The 26,227-nt window shown below is 43.6% G+C and overlaps 1 protein-coding gene and 1 long non-coding RNA gene across 3 annotated transcripts in view; both read left to right on the forward strand.

The window, feature by feature from the left end:
• LOC145713007 (uncharacterized) overlaps positions 1–26,227 on the forward strand; it is a 445,152-nt gene that overhangs the window by 77,848 nt on the left and 341,077 nt on the right. The gene's annotated exons all lie outside the window — the stretch shown is intronic.
• The window catches only part of LOC132663702 (contactin-associated protein-like 3), a 193,680-nt gene continuing 167,493 nt past the window's right edge, over positions 41–26,227 (forward strand). For both annotated transcript variants that reach the window (XM_060610214.3, XM_060610215.3), the window contains exon 1: positions 41–254. In XM_060610214.3, coding sequence (XP_060466197.1) covers positions 170–254 — 85 coding nt within the window. In that variant the 5' untranslated portion in view covers positions 41–169. The remainder of the gene's footprint in view (positions 255–26,227) is intronic.

The raw sequence follows: 26,227 nt of genomic DNA on the forward strand, positions 1-26,227 counted from the left end.
TGGCCGCAGGTGGGGCGCCCGCCCGGCGGCCGCGCGGGTGCGCAGAGCGCGGAAGCGGCGGCGGCAGCGGCGGCGGCGGCGGCGGCGGCGCGACCCCGGCCGGGAGCGAGCGGGCAGAGGCCCGCGCGGAGCGGCTGCCGGACGCCTCGGGTGCTGGGGCGGGGGGACCATGGACCGTGCGGCGGGCGCCGTCCTCGGGATGCTCCTTCTTTTGTCTGCTCGGCCGTGGAGCACGGCGGTGGCAGGGAGCCCTTGTGAGTACGGCACATCTTTTCCAACTTGCGTTGACAACTTAGAATTTGTGTTTTTATTAGTAACGAGTGTTTGCAGATGGCAGCGCTGGCGTGTTTGGGAAAAGGAGGCATTCCAAAAAAAAAAAAAAAAAAAAAAAAATCTCCAAGTACCAGCGCCAAGATAGGAAGGTTTCTCTTGCATTTTCCCTCCTGCCAAGTCTGAGATCCAGCAAAAGCCTGTGTTTGACTTTTTTTTTTTTTTTTGCCGGCGAGCTGAATCTTCCCTGAGAAAGCTCAAGTTTTTAGTAAAACCTGCAGCGGGCATGAGAATACCGAGGCGCGGAGAGTCCGGCGGGAGAATAGCTTCAGAGGAGGGGAGGCCAGCAGGCCGGCGTGGTCATTTATCTCCTTGCGGTGTACAGGCGTTGGGGAGGAAGCGTGTCAGCGCGAAGCGGCGGGTCCTGCATTAGCGCACACGTTTGCAGTGGGCGCTCTGCGGAATTCGGGGCGCCGCGGCGCCGCCCACCCTGCCTTGGAGGGTCCCCGGGATTCCGGGAAGCCGGACCCCTCGCGAGGTAAAGGGAGAGACAGCCTGCCTTCCAGGCTCCTGTCATCCGTGCACCTGCTTGTGTGTGGTGACGTGCGTGTTTCTGCTTTTGTAGGTTCCCTGAGGCTACGGTAGCCTCTGGGTCCCGGGCTAGCTGCCGCTGAGCCCCCTCGAAAGATGCTTGCTAGCCCGCCTCGCGGTATCTGACTCTGGAAATCAGGAGAAGTTTGAGGAGTGTTGTTCAGATTGACATCTCTCTCCATCCAGGGCTTTTCTTGCCTTGATGGATTTTAAGGAACTCTCTGTCCTCCCCCTCGCCCCCCTTCCCTTCCTGTCCCATCCGTGTAAAGAAAATTAAAAAAAAAAAAAAAATCAGGTGTAGGGCTCCGGACAAGCTAGTAATACATTTCAAGAAAGTGCTAGCAGGCGTGTTCAGAAACCGACTTTGCTGCTGGGTATCCGGATTTAGCTCTTGGGGCCCCACCTCTGTCCTCACTGGGAAGCCGGCTAAAGTGGGAAGCGTTGCAGGTAAAGTTACCTTCGCGCCCATTCGTGCACGGATGCCGCGGGGCTGTGAAGGTTTTGCGGTGTCACGGTCTAGTATCAGCTTATTTAATGCCATGTCGTGTGTGAGTCACTCCTCAAAATGAGCCTTAATCTCCTTGAAGCAGATACTGCCCCGCGTTTCAGACACAATTTTAATTTAGCTTGGTGGGACAACTGCTCTGAATTAATTAAAACGGGGGCGTTTACATACAATCAAATCCTTAAATCCTTCGGCAGAGCACTTGTTATTGTGCTGAGAAATTCAAAATGACTAGTACTAAGTGATTTGCTGGTATTCGTACATTGGAGAATAACTCAGTATACTTACTCTGAGGTACCATTACAAAGTCACCGGAGGTCACTCCCACTTCAAGGAAACGTGGCTTCGAAAATCCTTCCCAGGAGAGAAAGCAGAGGGCCGGCTCCTTAGTGGTGGTTGCAGCCTATCGGCAAGATCAGTGGTATTTATTTTCACTTAGTATTTTATTCCCTGAAATCCACGTAGGTATCGTGTTCTTTCACACAGAGCGTCCTTCTTACAAGGCACCTGCTCTGGGGTGCTCTGTGACTGATTATCCATGCAGGTTCCCATGTCTGAATTGGATGTGTCCCGAGCTCAGTCCCCCTGGGACTGAGTCTCTGGGTGACTCTTCAGATGTTGATGCTGGTTTTTTTGGCCTCTCAGCCTCGTGTACTTAGGTGTATTTGGGACTCTTATCGAAAGTTCCATAAATTAAAGAACCTATGTAAATCTGCATTGCTAAGGACATTTTATTTATTTATTTATTTTTGTTTGTTCAATATATGAAATTTACTGTCAAATTGGTTTCCATACAACACCCAGTGCTCATCCCAAAAGGTGCCCTCCTCGATGCCCATCACCCACCCTCCCCTCCCTCCCACCCCCCATCAACCCTCAGTTTGTTCTCAGTTTTCAAGAGTCTCTTATGCTTTGGCTCTCTCCCACTCTAACCTCTTTTTTTTTTTTTTCCTTCCCCTCCTCCATGGGTTTCTGTTAAAGTTTCTCAGGATCCACATAAGAGTGAAAACATACGGTATCTGTCTTTCTCTGTGCTAAGGACATTTTAGATAACTAAAGTTCAAGTCCTTGATGGGATCGCCACAAAGATGACCCTCTTCAAGGGTCAAGTATATATTTAAATGACTTTGAAGATTCACAGGGGCCCACCCAGATGGCGTTTGATAATTTCCCAGTAATCCCCTTTGGCATCATGTGTAGCGGTAGACGGAAATGGTGAATGAATCTCATGCCTGAATTAGCTAATTTGCCGGATTCAGTTTTTCTTTAACTCCAGCATATTTGGGAAGTGTGTGGTCGATGTGTGTGCAAGCAGGGTACATCAAACATGGATTTGTAATCTCTTATCACTAAATCAAGGCAGAGGGGTCTTTTTTTTTTTTTGTTTTGTTTTGTTCTTTCCCATCATTTGAGAAATTCTAGAGAGGAGTTTGCCAGCAGTGTGGGATTTAAGCTACGAACAAGAAATGGCGAACATCAACATTGCTCAAGAAATTTTAAATCAGGAAATGACACACTGGAGGGAAGATGTTTCTAAATGGCCATGACCATGGGCTTGTTTTCTTGTTCTGTATTCTCCGTCTTTTTGAAGATAAAGCAAGTGGAATGAACTGCCTCCTCCAAAATATGGCCACGGACTTGATATTTAGAAAAAAAATGTGAACATCTGTCTAGTCTGCCTTTTAGAACCCTCTGTCCCAAGTCAAGACGAGAGTGTTCTAATGTGATCTGTCCTCTGAAATAACTCAAGAGGGAGGTTGTAATACAGGTTTCCAAGTTAGAGCCCTGCTTTCTAGAAGTTGTTATGTAGGCTGTTGCCTCCTTTAATTCTTCCCAAGCGCCACAAATGGAAGAAGGCAATAGCTCTCTGTTTTAGAATTATTCTTGTAAATCCATGACTCCTTTATGAATTTCAAGACCTTTCTGGAGGCAGAAGAGATATGATCTGAATATGAAAATGTCAACATTTTGATTGTGTATTTAGTGTTGTAAGCCTGTTTCCCGGATTGCACCTCAGTCTGAGGGGTAACGTTCACCCCCTGCCCACTTAGGAACAACACAAGTCAAAGTTAATGTACAGCTGAATTATTTTCCCCGTGTAAGTAAGGTACAAGCTGTGGCTGATAGCTGATCTCCCCCTCCCCCCCCCCCCCCCCCCGCCATCTCCACTGAATAAGGACAGATGCATATGTTAGAAACTTCATTCGTTGATGGTGATTATTTGTGATATAAATGATGACATTTTTACAGATCCCGGGATTCAGTTTAGTGAGTATGACTGACTTGTTCTTCCTTCGTTAAATCTCAGTACTTGTAATTTTCTCTAGAAGCTTCCTTGTGATTCCTTCCCCTGTCAAAAGCACCCTTCTCGTTTCAAGGAAAAAAAAAAAAAAAAGATCTATTTCTGGCCCACTGCAGGTGGGGTATACACTTTGAATTGCCCTTGTAGGGGTGATAATGTAAATTTGTTTTTCTATATTGACACCTGTCCTCTTCCCCATTAAATCCTAGACCAGAGAGGTCTCTGACCATGAAAGGGGGTGTGGATCGAGCCCATTTTGTTTGCCAGCGTGGGAAACAAACCCGTGACCTTCACAACTACCTAGTGTTTGATCTAAGCGATAAACACGTTAACACCTCAATTTGAAGATTTGTACCAGAGTTGAACCCTTTCTTCGTTCGAGCCTAAGCTTCTTTATGTGCAGAAGCATTACTGTATCTTCTTTGATGAAAGTGCATTCATATAATCCCGTGATAGAAATTATCGTCCAATAGTATCCTTTTGTAATATGAATAACATACATAGTTTGATATAATAGTGAGACCGTTGAAGTATATGAATTATCCTAACTTGGTGACATGATTAACCTTAATAATTTGGTATAAAAATATATGCATGCAGACTGGGTGACTGGACATAATGCTACAGTTGCTAAGAAGTATGAAATCACGAGCACTTATTTAAGCAAAGTATTTGTCATATATCTCTTCTCGAGGGTTTTGTTTTTCAGAAATAGTGGACGCAGATTCTTTGTAATTATTTGCTAAGTGTCATCAAAATTCTTTATTGCTAACTGAGCCTACTCAATCTTCCAGTAATGTCATGAGTGCTAAGAGGCTCAAGGTAGTCGACAAAGAAATTTCGCCTTGGCTATTACGGACTAAAATCCTTCCAGTATTTTAATAGGCTCAGGCTTTTCTTTGCCTTAATAGCATGCTCAGTGCTTGTCTAGAGTGAGTCCAGTCTTCCAAGTTAATCAGCCTAGGGTGTCAGAGGGTGTGCCCGTGGAGCAGGTGAATGGGGAACCCATTCTCGATGCAATGAAACGTGTTGGGGAAAATGAGCCCAGAATATGGGGATGTGTGTTTTAGCGAGAACTGGAGCTGAGAATTTTTTGGAAAGAGCCTTCCACAAACTAGTAAATAGATCCTTAGTTATAGTATTTGAATACACTTCCCAGAAATACTGAGGTGAAGGTGCTTTTCAGAAGCAGAGGGAAAACAAAAACATCTTCTCTCCAGAAAACTTGCAAAGTCCATGGTGACTGTCAGCACAAAGTGACAGGCAAGAACAGAGCTGGCTGTTTTGGGGGTTGACACTTACACGATTTTGGAAGATTCTCTAAGCAAAAATAAACGAAATAACCCTGAGGACATATCATCGGTGACCCTCCCAAGCCTGGAAGGGTATTTTGGGGAGAGGACTGGAGGTCATGAGAATCCACTTTTTTGAGTTGATTTCGGAAAAAAACCCAGCTCATTCAAAACTACTTCATAAGGGACATATTCACTGACAAAAACGTCTCAACTGAACAGATTTCAAGTTGAAATTTTCTCCTTAAGTCAAAATTAGACTTTGAATATAAAAGTATAGAATTGCTCCAACAATTTGGAAGTAATAGACCCAAGGTTCTTCCCCCCACTTCCTTTTAGAGTCTTTAAAAGGCTTGGCTTCCACATACAGAATTCTTCAGAGTAGCTTCTGCAGGGTCCCCTTTGCACCTGCCTGTCACCTGTGACCTGCTGTGTTGCAGATTGCTTTGGGCGTCGCTTGCTTTGTGTTGAATAACTTTTAAAAACGAAATTATTAATGTCGGCCTTTTTGTGAAAGGCATTAGACTAAATGTAAAACGTTCTTTCAAAGTAGACATCCTTGTGATTCCTAGTTTGAATTTTATGGCGTAGGATTACACGCTTTAAAAATGTCTTGGGGCGCCTGGGTGGCTCCGTGGGTTAAGCGTCCGACTTCGGCTCAGGTCATGATCTCTCGGTTTGTGGGTTCGAGCCCCGCATCGGGCTCTGTGCTGACAGCTCGGAGCCTGGAGCCTGCTTCGGATTGTGTCTCCCTCTCTGTCTGCCCCTCCCTCCCCCTCTCTAAAATAAATAAGCATTGAAAAATGAAAACAAGTCTTTGATCACGCGTTAAGAAAAATTATACACAGCCTGTAAATACTGCGAAAAGAGTGTGACACCATGACCTTTTTACTGTTACACAGAGCATTGTTTAATGCCCACATGATAGTTTTAATTATTCAGAAGAACGCACCCATGCCTGACTTGGTCATTTACTATTTGACCAGAGCTTGGACACTAAGATGTTACAAGTTAAATTGATTTTTTTTTTTTTTTTTTTTAGGTTCGAAGGGTAACTACAAAGATTTTATTGCACGCTGGCGCAGTCGTAGGACAAAAAAATGGTGTAATGTATCTTCTGTGGGCTGTGGCTTTTATCACTCGGTGGCACTCTGATAAGATGCTCGCGGAGGGTGTGCTACCTCTAACTCAGAGAGAGAAACACGAGAAGAGTTTGCTTTTTTAACCGGCAAACATAATATTTTTGAACGCATCCTTTCAGGGGATGTGGTAAATAGTGCGCCACATACTCAAATTCATGTCTTCCTGAGTTTTATTGAGATGTGGCTTTCCGATACTCCCCCACTGGGGGTCCCATCAGCGAATCCGCCTGGTGGTTGTCCACGGAGGAGGGATTCCCATGCCCAGTGTTCGCGGGGCCACCGCTGGGGGTTGGGGGGGGGTGTGGCCGGACAACCTTGCTGGAATCTGTAGTGGTCCTGTAACCTCGGGCGCTGTGGCTGAGATCTAATGTCCCACGTGCCCCCGTCATTCCCATCCATTGCTCGGGGTGTTCAGGACCCAGCCGAAGATTTCTCGGAGCTTGCGAACAAGCAGGGAAATTACAAGCTTGCATGACAGCAGGAGTGACCGGTTGCCCTGCGACATTAACTGAGGCGCTGCCTTCAGGACTCATGGTTCTAATTAGTGTGTGTGTGTGTGTGTGTGTTTTTAAAAATTTTAACATCTATAAATCCCCAGGCAACCAGAGAGCTTGATAAAGTTAAGCTAAGCACACTGTTTCTGGGAGTGGGGAACCGACGGCAGGGGTGGTGGGGTGACCGCTGTGTGTGTGTGTGTGTGTGTGTGTGTGTCCCGAGGTCCAGGTATGCAGGATGGAGTCATTTCTTACCAGCTACTGTGTAAAATGGATATTCTCCAGTTTGGATTTCTGAGTGTGTGAGCAATTAAGAAATACGACATCCGCCCTGTCCCCGTTGATCTCACGGGTGCTGGGTCCCCTGGAGCTGGTACGCAGCCGTCCCCATCTCGCAGCCCCTACCCTGTTCTGGTCCCTGGGAAGAGTTTACCAAGGAAGCGCTGGTAGGGTTTGGATTTAAAGGCCAGTAGATACACGAATTTCTAGCATTTTAGCATTAGAAATTTTAGCATTCTAATAAAATTCTAATTTTAGCATTAGAAAATAATGCAATAATTTGATTCAGATCAAAGAAAGTCATTTTCATCAAAACCACTATTATGGAAGAAAATATATATTTTTTCTAAATGTTTATTTATTTTTGAGAGAGAGAGACAGAGCACAAGTGGGGGAGGGGGAGAGAGAGAGGGAGACACAGAATCTGAAACAGGCTCCAGGCGCTGAGCTGTCAGCGCAGAGCCCGACGTGGGGCTCGAACCCACGAACCGTGAGATCGTGACCTGAGCTGGAGTCGGACGCTCAACTGACTGCACCACCCAGGCGCCCCTGGAAGAAAATATTTAAAGAACTGTGATCGATTTTAATGTCTCAGATTTGGCAGATTTAAGAAAAATAATACATGTCTGTAGACATCTGTTCAAATGTTTTGAGATTATCAAGATTAAGGATTTATTGTGTAGCTTTACATTTGCCATGTTTTTGATGTCTAAAACTTGAGAATGATGGAGGCGCCTAGGTGGCTCAGTCGTTTAAGCATCCGACTTAGGCTTAGGTCGTGATCTCATGGTTTGTGAGTTCGAGCCCCATGTGGGACTCTGCTGACGGCTCAGAGCCTGGAGCCTGCTTTGGATTCTATATCTCCCTCTCTCTGCCCCTCCCCTGCTCATGCTCTTCCTGTCTTTCTCTCTCAAAAATAAATAAACATTAAAAAGATAAAAAATAAATAAAACTTGAGAATAAGAGCATTGCGACATTAACGGTATTACAACATGAAGAGAAAAAATAAATAGCTGTGTACTGTCATCAGGCAAGCTAGCCAGTCTGTGATGTGATTCTTAGACTTCTTGTTGAGTTGATTCCCCGTGAGCCTTGACATTCTCAAGCACATCCTTTTCTATGATGTGGAATGTGTAGGCAGTGCTAAGAGTTAAAAAAAAAATTGGAGGGCTCAAGGAGGGTAGGTTGGTAGAGTTTAAGGTGTATTTCAGGGAGTTTAGGGGAGCAAACACCAAAATTAGGCTTTCTTAAAGAATCACGAACATTTCTGAAAATAAATTTTGCAGACATAGAACCCAGGAGAGTCGACAGATACCAAAGTCTGTTCCCTGTTAGGGAAAGGCAGATGATCCCTTCTGAATTATAGTGCAAGGCTAAGAAAGCACACTGTTGGTTTTCTGGATCATAAGAATAAAATTTTGATCGTAAGAGTTTATTATTCTTTGTCATGATGAGCTACTGATCTGCTTTAGTAAACCCGAAAACCTGGTCTTTGACAAATTTACATCACTGCTGATGATCGATTTTACTCGTTCTCCTTGTAAGTGATGAGACTCATTTGTTGGAGGACAGGTTGCACATTTGCCTGGAAAAAAGATCCTTTCCCTCGTGAATATTGTTTTAAAGTGAGGCAGGAGGGAGTGGAGGGCTAGTGTTTGCTTTAACATGAAAAAGACACCGATGTTGTTAATCGTGACCCTGTTCTCCAGGATGAGGCTTGGCAGCCCCCCCGGTCCCCCACATCCCCACTCCAGGAGCCTCCAGGAGCACCTTCCTCCTCCATTGTCTTGGACAGAGGAAGACTGGGCTGTGAGGCCAAATGTCTCCCTGGGTTGACTTGGGTGGACTGGGCTGTCCCAAGAGGTGTCCCTCTGCCTTCGCTGCTGCCCATGGGATCAGCACTGAGGGGGAGGGTGGCAGTGAGGAGGAGAAGGTTGCGTGTGCCCAGGAACACTTTTTAGGACTCAGTGGTTGTTGGATTTTGTACGTCGACTAGTAAGAAACGGGGCGGGGGGTGTCAGGATTAGGTATTGGCAAGCATCTTTCAGTTACAAGTGAACAGAAGACAAAATCCAATGGACTTAAACCAAAACGGGAATAGTCGGTGCACATCATTTCATTTCAGGCAAGTTGGAGACACTTGGTGACACTGTGCCACGAGGGCTGGCGCCTCTTCCTCTTTCGGCTCCGGCTTCCCACGTTGGCCGGAGGCTCAGGCAGCATTCTGTTTGGCAGCTCCATGGCCAAGGTCGAGCTGTCTGGGCAGCGCTGTTAGAGGGAATGCCTTCCCCTATTTGGACTGTGGCCCTTATCGCTCTGAAGCAGTGAGCACTTCTTTATTTGTTCGTTCCCTTGTTCCAAACTCCAAGCAAGCAGGGACTGCTTGAGGGAACAGGGGTAGTTTGGAGACAGGGGGCTGCAGGGTAAGTAAAAAGGTGAATGATTCTCTTTCCCAAAATGCCAGCAAAATCCCCAGACCTGACTTGCGTTGTCTCTTCTGGGTTGGGTAACCGTTCTTCCCCGGGGACTGTGACAGGAGGGGGTGGCCTTCTGACTGACCAGGGTGGGGCCAAGAAGTGACCGGGACTTGGTCCTTGACCGGGTGCTTTGCCTGCATCTCTTGATGAGAAAGTGAAATGCACCATCCATTTAGGTAATTAGTTTAACATCTATTATGAAAGCATTGGCTTTGGGGCTCTTATCTGCTTCATACAACAGATGGCTGGTTACGTGTATGCCTCCTTCATTAGATTTTAAACTTCCTGAGAACAGAATCACATTTCTTTGTCCCTACAGTTCTGCTGATGGTGCTCTGTAAGTATTTACCAAAAAAAGAGAGAAGAAATTAGTATATTGAAAATACGCTAGTTTGAAAGTATATGGTGAAATCATGGAGAATCCTCCTGTGTATTTTATAATCATTTTGCAGGTAGCCTAATAAAAAATTAATTTTCACGTTAGTATCCCCAAGCTCACCATTTGTCCGTGGAAAGATCCACTGGCTGATTTTCAATGTTTCATTTTCTTTCGGTAGCAAAACGCATGACATAATTTCTGCCCCGAGGCTTTGATGAGAGGCATGGTGCGTGTTATAAAAACCGCTGGGATTGAGGAGGGCACCTGTTGGGATGAGCACTGGGTGTTGTAGGGAAACCAATCGGACAATACATTTCATATTAAAAAAGAAACAAAATGCTGGGAGCCCCCGAGGGAGCACTGAACAGGCCAGGTGTCAGGGGCGCTACCCAGGACCGGTGAGCAGGAAAGAGGAGGCCTCTGGGCAGGGGCCGTTTGACAAGATGTCTGTTTCTAGGGAGATCCTAGATCAAGTCTGAGCCGGGCTCCGTAGTCGGGGTCTGAAACAGGTGTTTCAGCAACGTGTACCTGGAGTTCTCCAGAAGCCTGGTTTATCAACTAGATAAGCGAAGCGGCATTTAATCCCGGTGGGAAAGGCTGGTGGTGCATCGGGGCAGACAGATGGCCGTTGCACCTCAGTGTGGGTGTCCAGTTCTCTCCTTGGCAGCCGGGAGGCTGAATTCATTTGAGTCACAGCTGTCTCTGGCGTGGTGGCCGCGGACTCTGTGTCCAGTAACCTGTCGCGCCGAGAGGAAGCTCCCGGTGTGCCTTCAGACTTGATACCCCTGCCTGGTCTGGGCTGGGGGGATTTCTGAGTCTATTCTTGGATGGTCCTTACTGCCAACAAAACCTGCTGTTATCGGCCATTTTTATGACTGGCTAGCTCAAGGGCATGACGACATGTAATTATCATCTCTAGTTTAAACAAACATCGTTTCTAATTTCATCTTCAGAATTACGGAGCGGGGCACTGTGGAGGTGTATAAACGAAGATGATTCCAGCAGGCTTCTTTCAAGTAGCATAAAACGATAAAATCCAACAAATGCTTTAAAGTCATGGGCCACGCTTTCAGACAGGTGAGAGGGAGAGGTCATTTGAGGTATAGCTAACACACAGCGTTACGGTAGTTTCGGGCACACGGCGTGGTCATTGGATAACTCCGTACCTTGCGCCAGGCTCGCTCGAAGAAGGGCGCCTGTCTGTCACTGTACAACACTGTCACAAGACCACTGACCACCCCCCGGGCTGTACCTTTCAGCTCATGACTAATTCATTCCATCCCTGGAAGCCTACACCGTCCACTTCCCTTCGTTCATTTTGTCCTCCCCGCTGGCAACCACCGATTTGTTCTTTGCATTTATGGGTCTCTTTCTACTTTTTTTGTTGTTGTTCTTTTTTTTTTATATTCCACATATAAACGAAATCATATGGCATTTGTCTTTTTTTGTCTGACTTATTTCACTTGGCATAATGCCTCCTAGGTGCGTCCGTGTTGTCACAAATGGCAAGATCTCATTCTTTTTTAAAAAAATTTTTTAATGTTTATTTTTGAGAGAGAGAGAGAGAGAGAGAGAGAGAGGGAGGAAGGGCTAGAGAGAGAGGAAGACACAGAATCTGAACCAGGCTCCAGTCTCTGAGCTGTCAGCACAGAGCCCGACGCAGGGCTCAAACCCATGAACTGCGAGATCGTGACCTGAGCCGAAGTTGGACTCTCAACTGACTGAGCCACCCAGGCGCCCCAAGATCTCATTCTTTTTTATGGATTAGTAATATTCCTTTGTATATGTACGTTATGCACACACAAGCATACCACATCTCCTTTATACATTAATTTATCTATTGATGGACACTAAGGTTGCTTCCATATCTTGGCTATTGTAAATAATGCTGCTATATACATGGGGGGGGTACATATATTGTTTTGAGTTAGTATTTTATTTTTCTTCGAGTAAATACCCAGTGATGGAATTACTGGATCGTATGGTATTTCTGTTTTTAATTTTTCTTTGAGGAACCTCCATACTGCTTCCGCAGTGGATGCACCAATTTATGTTCCCGCCAGCAGTGCATGAGGGTTCCTCTTTCTCCACAGCCTCACCAACGCTTGTTTATTTCTTGTCTTTTTGGGTTTGGCCATTCTGACAGGTGTAAGGTTTTGGTGTGCATTTTTCCAAATAAGAGTGATGTTGAGCATCTCATTTCGTGGGTCCGTGGCCATCTGGATGTCTTCTTTGGAGAAATGTCAGTTCAGGTCCTGTGCCCATTTTGCATCAGATTACTTATTTATGTATTTATTTATTTGGTGTTGAGTTGCATAAATTCTTTATGTGTTTTGGATATTGAGCCCTTACCAGGTATTTGCAAATATTCTCTTTCATTCAGAACGTTGCCTTTTCATTTTGTTGATGGTTTCCTTTGTTGTGCAAAGGCTTTTTGTTTTAGGGTAACAGATTTTATGCTTTTATTTTCCTTGACTCAGAAGACATATCTAGAAAAATGTTTCTGTGGTGCCTGGGTGGCTCAGTCGGTTAAGCATCTGGCTTGTGATTTCAGCTTAGGGCGTGATTTCACAGTTTGTGGGTTCGAGCCCCGCATCAGGCTCCGTGGTGACAGTGTGGAGCCTGCTTGGGATTCTCTCTCTCTCACTTGCTCTCTGCCCCTCCTGTGTGTGCTCTCTCTCTCTCTCAAAATAAATAAAATAAACATAAAAAATTATAGAAAAATGTTTCTAAGGTTGATGTCCAAGAGATTACTGCTTACGTGTTCTTCTTGGAGTTTTATGGTTTCAGGCCTCACATTTAGGTCTTTGATTCATTTTGAGTTTATTTTTGTATATAGTGTAAGCAAGTGGTCCAGTTTCATTCTTTTGCACGTAGCCGTCCAGTTTTCCTAGCACCATTTGTTGAGGAGACTCTCTTCCCCACTGTATATTCTTGCCTCCTTTGTGGTAGATTAATTGATCATAATCATGGGTTTATATCTGGCTCTGTAGTATATTGGCCTATGTGTCTGTTTTTGTGCCAGTACCATACTGTTTTGGTTGTTATAGCTTTGTACTATATCTTGAAATGGATTACGATGCTTCTGGCTTTTTCTTCTTTTTCAAGATTTCTTTGGCTATTCAGGGTCTCTTGTGGTTCTGTATAAACTCTAGAATTATTCTAGTTCTGTGAAAAATACTCTTGGCATTTTGCCTGGGATTTCATTGATTTGGTAGATTGTTTTGGATAAATGACGTTTTAACAATATTAATTCTTCCCGTCCATGAACATGGGATATCTTTCTATTTTTTGCGTGTGTCATCTTCAGGTTCATTCATCAGTGTTTATAGTTTTCAGAGCACAGGACTTTCACCTCCTTTGTTAAGTTTATTTGTAGGTATTTTATTCCTTTTGGTACACTTGTAAATGGAATTATTTTCTTAATTTTCATATCTGCTACTTTGTTATTTGTGTATAAAAAATGCAACAGATTTTTGTATTTGGATTTTGTATCCTGCAACTTTATTGAATTAATGTATTAGTTCTAATAGTTTTTTTTAATGCAGTCTTTAGGGTTTTCCATCTGTAGTATCCATGCCATCTGCAAATAGTGCCAGTTTCACTTTTTCCACCCCAATTCGGATGCCTTTTTTTTCTTTGATTCCTATGGCTAGCACTTCTGGTACCATGTTGAATAAAAGTGGTGATCGCGGGCATCCTTGTTTTGTTTCTGATCTTAGTGGAAACACTCAGTTTTTCACAATTGAGTATGGTGTTAGCTGTGGGTTTTTCATGTATGGCCTTGTTATGTTGAGGTACGTTCTCTCTAAACCCACTTTGTTGAGAGTTTTTATCGTGAACAGATGTTGAATTTTGTCAAATGCTTTCTCTGCACCTGTTGAGATGGTTCTATAATGAGGGGTGGGGTAGTTTTCATCGGGATGCCTGGATGGGAATTCTGCTTTGGTAAGTTAATGTCCTTTGTGTGGTCTTGGGTAATTTACTTACCCTCTGTGTGTCTCAGTTTATTCATCTCTAAAAAATATAATTAATGATAGTGACCTGCCTCATAGAGTTGCTAGGAAGATTACATTAATTACTTCTGTAAATAATGTCTGGAACATAGCAAATCCTGAGGAAATTTTGGCCATTATTACTGTTCTTGCTGAAATGTGACTCTATTCCATGATCCTGGGTGGAATAATGAGATAAACAATATTTTAAGAAAGACATTTGTAATGGGTATTTCCATTGTCCAACATATCATTATAGTCAAGATTAAGATAATATTACCTCCTAAGAATGTTAAAATAAAGGCCACGGTACTGTATCAGAAACTCCTACAGAACACTGATATGTTTCGGCTTTCTGTATTATCACATCTCTGTAAATAATGAAGTTCCTTAGATTTAGCTCTCTGTTAACTTGTCATTAACAATTTTAATCTTTAACTTCTTTCAATCGTATATATTTTTCCCTTAGCCGGGAAGGATTCCCCAGATCAAGATAACATGTCCCTGAAACTCGTACTGCCTGTTGTCTGGCTGTTTTTGCTGAAGTCTTCGAGGATAGATAGTATCTGGCATCGGCGTGGATTGTTCAGCCTTTATGATTGTTAGATGAGTGTGAGTCTCACGCCACATATTTGCCTATGCTTTGAGATGCGGTCTCAGTTAAAACGGATATGAAGACGCTGGTGTGGATCCCTGGAGAGGGAGCGTTACTGCTTGATTCTGAAAGCTTAGGTTTAGCTCTGTCTCTTCAGTTTGTTCCTGTTCCCTTTTCTTCAGTTATCCCAGCCCAGACTTGTTCAAACCCTCCATTTCTCCGGAATTTGTATACTGTAATTGTCTCCACGATTCCCCTGTCACCAACTTACCTCCTTCTAGTCCGTTGCATCCTATCGCCAGAGTAATCTTTCTAAAGATTGCTTACCTGATGATCTTACTCTCCTCAGTAAAACTTTCCTATGTGTTCTCACATCACACACACACACACCCACAGTCCTTGAAAGGTCCCTTCTCTTTACTCACTGCTTTCATCCGCTCCTTTAGCTGACCCTGAACTACAGCCACCTCACGGCACTGGTTTTCTTTCACCACGGCTTTCACGCCCTCTCCCTCTGCTTCTAGCTCTGTCTCCTCATGTCTTGTCTTCCTGTTGAATGTGTTTTACTTCTGCAGTCGTCTAGGCTCATGGATCCATTTCCAGGAAACACACGCTTGCAGTAAAAACAGAGACATAAAACACATAAAAGAAACAAACAACCATGAGGGAGAATCAGAAGAAATAAGAAACTGCCCAATCAGATAAAAATGTAGATATGGAAGTCAATTTAGAACGACCGTTTGTTGTGTATGTGTAAAGAAATAAAAGATGGGAAGAAGGGAAAGAATAAGATGAATAGCAGAAGTGTAAAAGAACAGTGTCGAGAAGCTAAAAATGGATACCCTGGGATAAAGAATTCAGTGACTGCTGACATAGCAGATTAGACACAGGTGGAGAGAGACTCAGCAAATTAGAAGACAGATGTGGAATAAATAACGAGAATGCGCCACAGGGAGACTGAGAGGCAGGAAGTACGAAAGCCAGACCAAGGGGCAGGGTGAAGAGCGTGACAAGATCTCTGTGTCTGATAGAAGTTCTAGAAGGAGGAAATGTGGGAAGAAGAAACACTTAAGAGGTAATATATAGAAATTTCCCAGAATAGGGACGCCCGGGTGGCTCAGTTGGTTGAGCATCTGACTTTGGCTCAGGTCATGATCTCACGGTTTGTGAGTTCAAGCACCATGTTGGAGTTTGCACTGATAACCCGGAGCCTGCTTTGGATTCTCTGTCTCCCTCTCGCTCTGTCCCTTCCCTGCTTGTGCACTTTCTCTCTCTCTCTCTCTGTCTCTCAAAAATAAATAAACATGAAAAAAATTTAAAAAAAAAAGAAATTGCCCAGAATTGCAAAGTCACCAATCTTTTAGATTCAGGTAGTCTCTCAAAATCCCTGGGTGGGTCTGTCAGTTGAGCATCCCGCTCTTGGTTTTGACTCGGGTCATGATCTCACGGTTCGTGGGTTCAGCCCCGTGTTGGGCTCTGTGCTCGTTGCTCACAGCACAGAGCCTGCTTGGGATTCTCTCTCCCCTTCTCTTTTCACTTCTCCCCTGCTTGTGCTCTCCTCCCTCACCCTCTCTCTGTCTCAAAATAAATGAATAAAACTTAAAAAAAAGAGATGTTGATGGATAAGTTTAGCAAGAAAGGAAATGATTACAGAGGGCAGTTATGAGAGGTGAGAATCTAGTAGTTGGTGTGCAAATCTGATCACACATTTGAGCGGTAATAAGGCTGTATGTATGGCATTGGTGTGGAATGAAAGTTGGTGGAATGCAAAGAGAGAAGACAAGGTAGATTGATGTGAGGAACTGAAAAGAAACACGGAAAGGGGTGATCACACAGAGCGTGCTGTGCTCCTTGCATTGTTTTGTGGAAGGAATTAAAATCTGTTTAATTTTAGACTTGGTTAAATTGTCAACCAGAATGCAGTGTAAAATTTTAAGGAGGCCCATGAGAAGAATAGTAATGGGGAGTATACATTCCAAACCAATGTAATAAAAAAAAAAAAAGAATAAGTCCGGGGGGAAATTTCAATCTATTCACTAGAAAGCAAGAAGAGAGGGGGAAGAAAGAAAAGCTTTGGATACAATAGACAAATTAAGTGCATAAAGTAAAATATACCAAAGTGATAAGGATATAGAGATCTGAGGGACGCCTGGGTGGCTCAGTCAGTTAAGCATCTGACTTCAGCTCAGCTCATGATCTTGCGGTTTTTGAGTTTGAGCCCCATGCGGGGGCTCTGCTGACAGCTCGGAGACTGGAGCCTGCTTCGGATTCTGTGTCTCCCTCCCTCTCTGCCCCTCCCCTGCTCATGTGCATGCGTGCACACACTCTCTGTTTCTCTCTCTCTCAAAAATAAATAAACATTAAAAAAAATTAGAGATTTGAATAAAGTAATTCCAGTTTTTATTTTTATGGGCTTATATTACATCGGACAGTATTACTCACAGTTCCAACCACATATAAAATATTTACTTTTTTATTTGACCAAAAAGCCAATTTTAACCGATTTCAAGGTGTTGTTAACATAAAAGTAAACGAAAATTTCCTAAAATGGAAAAGAAATAATGCTTCTCGATTACAGAAGCCCATGTGGTGCTGAGTTAGATAAATGGAGGACAACAGTGGAAATTGTCAGATGAAAATAGTGGAAGTAGAAAAACAGGGAAACACGGTCCCAGGTTTGGCCACCGAAGAGAATGACGTGAACTGATTTGCTATAAGGGAATGACAGTTTGCTTGCTGTGGAGCAGTAATCAGGAACCAAAGGAAGGGCCGAGAGAAATATAAGCTAGGAGGGAAAATAACTTTTATGCTAGAAATTTTCGGTCGAACTGTTACGTAAAACGCCGTAAGACATGAGTGGGGAGCATGACAAGGGAGAGTAAACTCTTACTAATATTCTTTGGGAAATAAGTAAAATTTAGCCCTGGATGTTGTTCAAAAAGTAAGTATTGCGTTAAAATAAAGGATAATCAGTGGAAGATGAATTAAATGTGATATTGCGCATGCTGTTCAACGTCACGAAGCCGATGTGCCTCTTTGGGAAAAAGTCGTGTTTCCTGCTTCGCGTTTTGCTACGATCGTGTGCTTTTATTCATTCATTTGTCTCTTATCTGATATCGAGAGTATTCTTCATTAAACAAAGGAAATGTGTTTATGCTTGAGAATGGGTGAGTGGGGTCATTTAAGTGTGTGGAGGGTTTCATCTAATCTCTTTTCCTTTTCTTTTCAAAGTTTAGTTATTTAATTTGAGAGAGAGAGAGAGAGAGAGAGAGAGAGAGCGCGCGCGCGCTGGGGGAGGGGCAGAGAGGGAGAGAGAATCCCAAGCAGGTCCTGAGCTGTCAGCACAGAGCCCGACGCGAGGCTCGAACTCCCGAACCGTGAGATCATGACCTGAGCAGAAGTTGGACGCTTAACTGGCTGAGCCCCCCAGGTGCCCCTAATCTCCTTTCCTTATGCGCTGCTGGCAGAGTTTCAGTGACAATTGTAAAAATGACAATTGGTCATTTGATAAGTTACTGGGACATTTTTCTGTGGGTGATTGAAGTCTTGAGCTATGTCTCATCTTTTAGAAGAGAACAAAATATTAGATTTTATCATGCATTTGGCTGTTAAAATCTGGAGTTCCCTGAGGGTTAGCAGATTTGTGTCTTGTATAAACTAATTTTAGGTTGTGTGGTTTTATATAATGCTTTATACATGGTGCAGAGAGAAGAGTCAGGTTTATAAAAGAGAAGGCAGTGTCTATACATGGTATAATTCAGCGCATGCTGTGAATTTTAAATTTCTACTTGCTCCTGAATTAAAACATTTCCCCTCCTTTTTGACACGAGTGCTATATATGTATCAGCACAGCCTGGAAGGTTAGTAGAAAAACCCACCCTCTTTGGGTACATTTTTTAAAGAAATGTTTAGTTGCACCCTGTGAAAATAACACCAAGTAGATATATTATGTTTATAAGTGTATCTAATGAGATATCTGAGAATGTAGTGCTTTATTCGGTAGTAATCTCAGTTTTATGGGTATGTACGTGCACTCAACACACACGCGCATGCGTGCTCCCTAAAAATGATTGGATTTTCCACTCGTGTAACAGCAGTGGCCTCTAGTTTTGAATAAACATGAACAATTAAAGCAAATGATTGTTTTATGGAAATTTTTTTGGCAGAGACCCAAGTTTCCAGCGAACTGTTACTATTTACATTTAAATAATTTCTGGGTAAACATTACATTAAACAGCAATGCTGTAATATACTAGAACCTCGGTAGATTTAAACCACAAAATATTTAACAGTGAGTGAATTGTATTAAAACTTTAAGTATCGTCTGAATTCCATACCGCATCTAATTCCATAATATCAAAACCTTTCTCTCTCCCCCCTCCCCCCCATATATTTTGTATACGTTCTTGGAACTCTGCAAAGAAATTACTGTCCTGTGCTCCCTGCCCCCCGCCCCCCCCAACAAAATGGGAGAAACGGTATTTTGTGGAGGAATGATGTACAAACACCCGTGCTTGGGATGCATTGACCGTGCTTCCGTCCATCACCTGCAAACCCCTTTTGAACAACTGTCCTTTGTTAAGTCTCTGAGGGGAAAGAAGAAGGGAGGAGGAAGCCGAGGAAGGAGCACAGGAGGGAAGGAGGGAGGATAGGTAGAAAAGGCAAGTGTAGGGGCACCTGGGTGGCTCGGTCGGTTAAGCGTCCGACTTCGGCTCAGGTCATGATCTCACGGTCTGTGATTTCGAGCCCCGCATCCGGCTCTGTGCTGACAGCTCAGAGCCTGGAGCCTGTTTCAGATTCTGTGTCTCCCTCTCTCTCTGACCCTCCCCCGTTCATGCTCTGTCTCTCTCTGTCTCAAAAATAAATAAACGTTAAAAAAAATTAAAAAAAAAAAAAAAGAAAAGAAAATGCAAGTGTATCCAAATTACAAAACAAAGCTTGTGACCAGACTTTTACCTGAGGTCACACCAGCGTTTTGAACTTCCCAGTTGGTTATTTCAAGCACAAAATACATACTTACTTGTTTATTTAATGTTTGTTTATTTTTCAGAGACAGAGAGACAGAACACGAGCAGGGAAGGGGCAGAAAGAGAGGGAGACGCAGAGTCCCAAGCAGGCTCCAGGCTCTGAGCTGTCAGCACAGAGCCTGATGCGGGGCTCGAACTCACGAACCGTGACCTGAGCCGAAGTCGGTCGCCACCCGGGCGTCCCAGGAAATACGTATTTCTTTACAATGGCGTGTATTCTGTTTCTCATTCTTATAAAGCAGTGAGTCTTTAGCTTGGGAATATGTTAGTTATTTTGTTTGTATTGTTTTAAATCCTTTGCAGTGAAAATGCCCAAACACCAAATATTCTTTCCAAGATAGTATAAAAAGTTCTCATGTAACCTAAGTCTTGTCCTAAAAATCCAACTATTTGTTACAATATTTATGGATCAAATATGATAGCACGTTTTTAGGATTTTTTGGTTACATTTTGTTAAGTTTTTAAAAAAACTCATACAGAAGTTTTCAATTGTTTTACAATCATGTAGTCTCAGGGAATTAAATAATTTTGGGGGCGCCTGGGTGGCTCAGTCAATTGAGCGTCTGACTTCGGCTCAGGTCATGATCTCACGGTTCATGGGTTCGAGTCCCGCGTCGGGCTCTGCGCTGACAGCTCGGAGCCTGGAGCCTGCTTCGGATTCTGTGTCTCTCTCTCTCTGCCCGTCCCCTGCCTGTGCTTGCTCATTCTCTCTCTCTCTCTCTCTCTCTCAAAAATAAACATTAAAAAATTTAAAAAACTTGTGCTTCCAATGTTCAGTGGAGAAAATTGAGAAACTTTACAAAGTTTGCCCAGCGTTTCAAAAGAAATCACTTCTCACTCAAGAAATGTTTATTAGGCATTTGCTCCAGGAGGCAGTTCCTCTAGAAGCAGCATTTATAGAATGAAGCTGTGTGATCTTGTGACAATTACAATGCTTTGGTAATTCATGGGAGCGATGCACAAACAGAAATATTAAGAATATTGAGAATCGAGGCACCCCGGATTGCCCTGTGACCATTTTAACAAGGTGAGGATAGTTTGTGGGGGTCAGACTCTGCCCCTTGACCCGGCTGTTTCAGATTGACGTGCGAGCAGTTGGTTCTCTAGCTAATGAGCTGTGGGCAAGCTAAAAGCTTTTCAACCTAAACATTTAGGGCAAAATCAATGCCCACACGAGCCTACAGCTTTGTTTCTCTCGTGCGTCTTTCCGGGCAGTAGCTCGATAGGGTTTCAGACTTTTGAAACGGTGTCTTCTGTGCTGCCCACTCGCCAATCCTGGTTCAAATGCTACCCGCCGAACAGGACACAGATGCCAGGGCCGCTCACGGGCAAACAGGTGGCCACGTGGAGACGCCATCCCTGCAAGGGAGGCTTTCTTGCACAGCAGAGATGGTGTGTTTCCTCCTCTGAAGAGCAGAGGAGGATTTGTGTCTGCCTTGAGGACACAAATACCATCGGTTGTATCTGAAATACCCTGCTTTGGTGGGGCTCAAAACTCACTACATCAGAGTTTCCCGGGGTGGGGTGTGGGGAATGCCCGGTTTTTTTATTTTTTATTTTTGTTATTGTATTTTATTTATTTACTTACTTGTTTTTAAATATTTTTGAGAGAGAGAGAGACACACACACACACACGCAAAGCACAAACGGGGAAGGGGCAGAGAGAGAGAGAAGGAGACACACAATCCCGAGCAGGCTCCAGGCTCCGAGCTGTCAGCACGGAGGCCAACACGGGGCTCGAACTCGTGAACCTCGAGATCGTGACCTGAGCCAAAGTTGGACGCTTAAGCGACTGAGCCACCCAGGTGGCCCCATGTTTTATTTTTATTTTTTAAGTTTACTTATTTATTTTTGGAGAGAGAGAAAGCAGGGGTGAGGGTGGGACAGAGGGAGAAGGGAGAGAGAATTCCAAGCAGGGTCCACGCTGTTGGTGCAGAGCCCGATGTGGGGCTCGAACTCATGAACCATGAGACCATGACCTGAGCCGACATCAAGAGTTGGATGCTCAAGCGGTTGAGCCCCCCACGTGCCCCTGAGAATGCCAATTTTTAAAATGTCCCGGGTGCTTTTCACTGGTGTTCTAGTTTGGTGACTTGCTCACTGATGTGTAAGGGATTAGCGGGTCCTGCCTGGGGTCTGGGAGAAGCCCCGGCAAGCGCCGTGTGGGACCCCTGCCACCTTGTAGCCAGAGCACCTCTGTGTCTCTGGGGGTCCTGTCGGGGAGCCACGTAATTTCACGTATGAAGAAAGGTCTCGTGGGCATCAGTGTACAAGAGACTAATTGCTCTGCCCGTTCCCCCCCCGCCCCCCGCCCGAATTGTATTGCACAAAATTATATGATCTTGACCCATCAAGAGATGTCACTTTCTTACAATTCAGGGACGGAATTTCTTCCTGAAAGATACCTGAGTGTGGCGAGTTACTGACTCTCACTGACACGCCGTGTCTAAGCAGGAGCTAGAATGTCTCCTGCAACGAATCCTTCCTGCGCTATCTCCACAGGCTGGTGGGGACCCCTCCCCCCTCCTCGTGTTTGCCTGCGTCCCTCTGTGACACGCCTGTCCCACACCCCGCACTGAAATGCATGCCCTGTCTCTCAGGACGAATTTGGCTGCCTCAGTGTTGCAAGCTCAGTATGCGTTGGAGAGGAACCAGAGCTTAGATACGGAGACTCAAGAAAGTTTTTCTCAGGACGCCTGGGTGGCTCGGTGGGTTAAGTGTCCGGCTTCAGTTCAGGTCCTGATCTCGTGGTTCGGGAGTTCGAGCCCCGCGTCGGGCTCTGTGCTGACAGCTCGGAGCCTGCAACCTGCCTTGTATTCTGTGTCTCCCTCTCTCTCTGCCCCTCCCCTGCTTATGCTTTGTCTCTCTCTCAAAAATAAATAAAGATTAAAAAAATTTTTTTTAAATAAGAAAGTGTTTCTCCAACTCGTGGCCGATTTAATTCAGCACGCGTTGACCAGGTGCCTGCCACGTGGCAGGCACGGTGCTGGAAGCTGAGGAAATAAAGACAAATACTAGTTCTCTATAAAACCTGCTGACCCCGTACGAGAACGGGGTGATTCGTGAAAATGGCACCAGGTGTAATTTTTAGAACCACAGTTGTCATTGGTGCCTTTTGCTGAATGTCAGTTTTCAGGGGCCTTGGTGGATAATAATTGGGATTGTTAAATTTTTGCCTTTCAAACGGGTCCAAATTCTCGGCTCCTTTAGGGTGCGGAAGCAGGGAAATCGGGGAGGAAACTGAAAAGTTCTCTCTCCAGAGCTGTGATTCCTCTGAGGTTCGGAACTCACGCGGCGGTGCGTGCTTTTAAAGCCAGGAAGGAATAGACTTGATCCTTTCAGTTGCCGGGCCAAGTGCCAGAGCTAAATTTCACAAAGGGCCTTCTTGGCATAGAGCTGGAACAAAATCAGTGTAAAGATGAAGCGTTTATGTCCCTCTTCAGGGAAGTTATTTGAATCATAGCCTTGATTCTTAAGTGAATTCTCAGCTGTTGATACAAAGAAAGCCTTCGTTGTCTAATGGACACTAGTTTTTAGAGCAGTTTTCTGTTCACAGCAAAATTAAGCAGAAGGTACAGAGATTTCCCGTATCTCCCCCTTACCCCCCGCACATGCACAGCCGCCCTCGTTATCGACAGCCGCTATCAGAGGGGTTCATTTATTCAAACTGATGCTCTGGGGTTGGTACATCATTACCACCTAAAGTTCACCCAAGTTCGGGTTCACTCTTGGTGTGTATTCTGTAGCGTTTGCCAAATGTGTAATGTCACATACCCCCTCATCGCTATGTCACACAAAATCCGGTGACCACTTCCTGAACACTGACAACTGCTGACCTCTTTCCCGTCTCCATAATTTTGCTTCCTCCAAAATGTCGTCGAGTTGAAGTCAACCTGGATGTAGCGTCTTGACGCTGGCTTCTTTCACTTAGAAATAGGCATTTAAGGTTCCTCCATGTTTTTTCATGGCTTGACAGCTCATTTCTCTTTATTGCTGAAAATACTCCATTACCTGGTTGTGGCACCCACAGGTTGTTTGTTTGTTTTATCCATTTACCTACTGAAGGATACTGCGTTCGCTTCCAAGTTTTGGCAATCAGCGAATCAAGCTGCTATAAATCACGTGTGCGTGTTTTTGTGTGGACATTAAGTTTTCAACTCGTTTGGGCAAATACCAAGGAGTACACTTGTTGGGATGCATGGCGGGAGTATATTTAGTTTTGTAAGAACGTGCCAAATTGTCCTTCCAAGAAGACTGCCATTTTGCATTCCCACCGGCAGTGGATGAGAGTTCCTCTTGGTCTACGCCCTCGCCAGCATTTTCTGTTGGCAGTGTTCCAGGTGTTGGCCATTCTGATGGGTGCGTGTTGGTATCTCATTGTTTTAATTTCCATTTTCCCTGATGACATATCGTGTTGAGGCTCTTGTTATATGTTTATCTGACATCTGCGTATCTTCTTTATGGAGGTGCCTGGAAGTCGTTGGACCATTTTTGAGATGGAGTTTTTTTGTTTTTGTTTTTGTTTTTAATTGTTGAGTTTAAGAGGTTTTTTTTTTTTTTATATTTTGGACAACAGTTCTTTGTCAGATGTATCTTTTTCAAATACCACCTCATGCCAGTCAGAGTGGCTTAAATGAACAAATCAGGAGACTGTAGATGCTGGAACGGGTGTGGAGAAACGGGAACCCTCTTGCACTGTTGGTGGGAATGCAAACTGGTGCAGCCACTCTGGAAAACAGTGTGGAGGTTCCTCAAAAAATTAAAAATAGATCTACCCTATGACCCAGCGATAGCACTGCTAGGAATTGACCCAAGGGATACAGGAGTGCTGATGCATAGGGGCACTTGTACCCCAATGTTTATAGCAGCGCTTTCAACAATTGCCAAATTATGGAAAGAGCCTAAATGTCCATCAATTGACGAATGGAAAAAGAAGATGTGGTTTATATAGAGTATGGAATACTACTTGGCAATGAGAAAGAATGAAATCTGGCCATTTGTAGCAACGTGGATAGAATTGGAGGGTATTATGCTGAGTGAAATAAGCCAGGCAGAGAAAGACAGATACCATATTTTTTCACTCATTTGTGGATCCTGAAACTTAACAGAAGACCATGGGGGAGGGGAAGGGGGAAAAAAGTTACAGAGAGGGAAGGAGGCAAAGCATAAGAGACTCTTAAATACTGAGAACAAACTGAGGGTTGGTGGGGGGTGTATAGGCATTCAGGAGGGCAGCTGTTGGGATGAGCACCGGGTGTTGTATGGAAACCAGTTTGACCATAAATTATATTTAATATAAAAAAATAAAGTGCTAATCTAATTCTTTCAAAAAAAAAACCAACAAAGAAAAGACTGTCTTTTCTCCATTGTGTTGCCTTTTTCTCCTTTGAAAGATAAGGCGGCTGTATTGTGTGGGTCTGCTTCTGGGCTCTGTTCTGTTCCACTGATCTGTTTGTCAAGTTCTTTTGCCAATAACGCATCATCTTGATCGCCGTGGCTTTGTAGTAAGTCTTGAAGCCGAGTGGTGTCAGTCCTCCAACTTTAACATTGTGTTGGCTATTCTGGGTTGTTTTTTCTCTCCATGTAAACTTTAGAATCCGGTTTGTTGATAGTCACAAAATAACTCGCTGGGATTTTGATTGAGACTGCCTTGGTTGATAGACCAAATTGGAAGAACTGACATCCTAACAGTATTGAGTCTTCCTATTCTGGAGTATGGAATATCTCTCCATTTATTTAGTCTTTTTTTTTGATTTTATGCATCCGTGTTTATAGTTCTTCTCATATACATCTTGTACATATTTTGTTAGATTTATGCCCAAGTATTCCATAATTTTGGGCGGGCATTAATGTAAATGGTGTGTTTTTATTTTAAATTCAACTTTTTCATTAATGGTATATAGGAAACTATTTGATTTTTGTGTGTTAACTTTATGTCCTCTTGGCTTATTAGTTTCAGGGTTGTTTTTTTTGTCAGTTCTTCGGAATTTTCTACATAGATGATCGTGTCATTTGTGAACGACGACAGATTTCTTTCTTCCCGATCTGTATCCCTTTTATTTCCTCTTCTTGTTTCATTGCATCAGTTAAGACTTCCGGTAGGATTGTGAAAAAGAATGGGACGTCCTTGTCTCATTACTGATCTTAGTGGGAAAGTTTTAAGTTTGTCACCTTCAAGTATGATTTCACAGTAGGTTTTTTGTAGATATCCTTTTTTAAGTTGAGGAAGTTCCCCTCTGTTCCTAGTTTAAGAGTTTTTACTATGAATAGGTGTTGGATTTTGTCAAATATTTTTTTTGTGCACCTGTTTAAATGACTGATTTTTCTTGTTTAGCTTGTTGATGTGGTGGGTTAGATTAATTGCTTTTTGAATGTTGTTGAATCAGTCTTGTGTACCTGGAATAAATTCCACCTGTTCATGGTATATAATTCTCTTTATACATTGTTGGATTCAGTTTGCTAATGTTTTGTTGAGGATTTTGCATCTATATTTATGAGAGATATTGGTCTATAGGTTTCTTTTCTTGTAAAATCAATGATTGGCTTTGGTACCATGGTAATTCAGTTGTCATAAAATGCATTAGAAAGTATTCCCTCTGCTTCTGTCTTCTGAAAGAATTTGTAGAGAATTGATAAAATTTCTTCCTTAAATGTTTGGTAGAATTTACCACTGAAGCCATTTAGACCTGGTACTTTCTGCTTTGGAAGGTTATTAATTATAGCTTCAAATTCTCTGATAGATATAGGCCCATACAGATTGTCTTCCTTCTTGTGTGAATTTGGCAGATTATATCTTGTAAGGAGTCCATATCATCTAGATTATCTTTTTTTAATTTTGTTTTCTTTTTATTTTTTTAATATATGAAATTTATTATCAAA

The sequence above is a fragment of the Panthera onca genome, chromosome D4, assembly GCF_046562875.1.
Source record: "Panthera onca isolate mPanOnc1 chromosome D4, mPanOnc1 haplotype 2, whole genome shotgun sequence".
NCBI classification, from domain to species: domain Eukaryota; kingdom Metazoa; phylum Chordata; class Mammalia; order Carnivora; family Felidae; genus Panthera; species Panthera onca.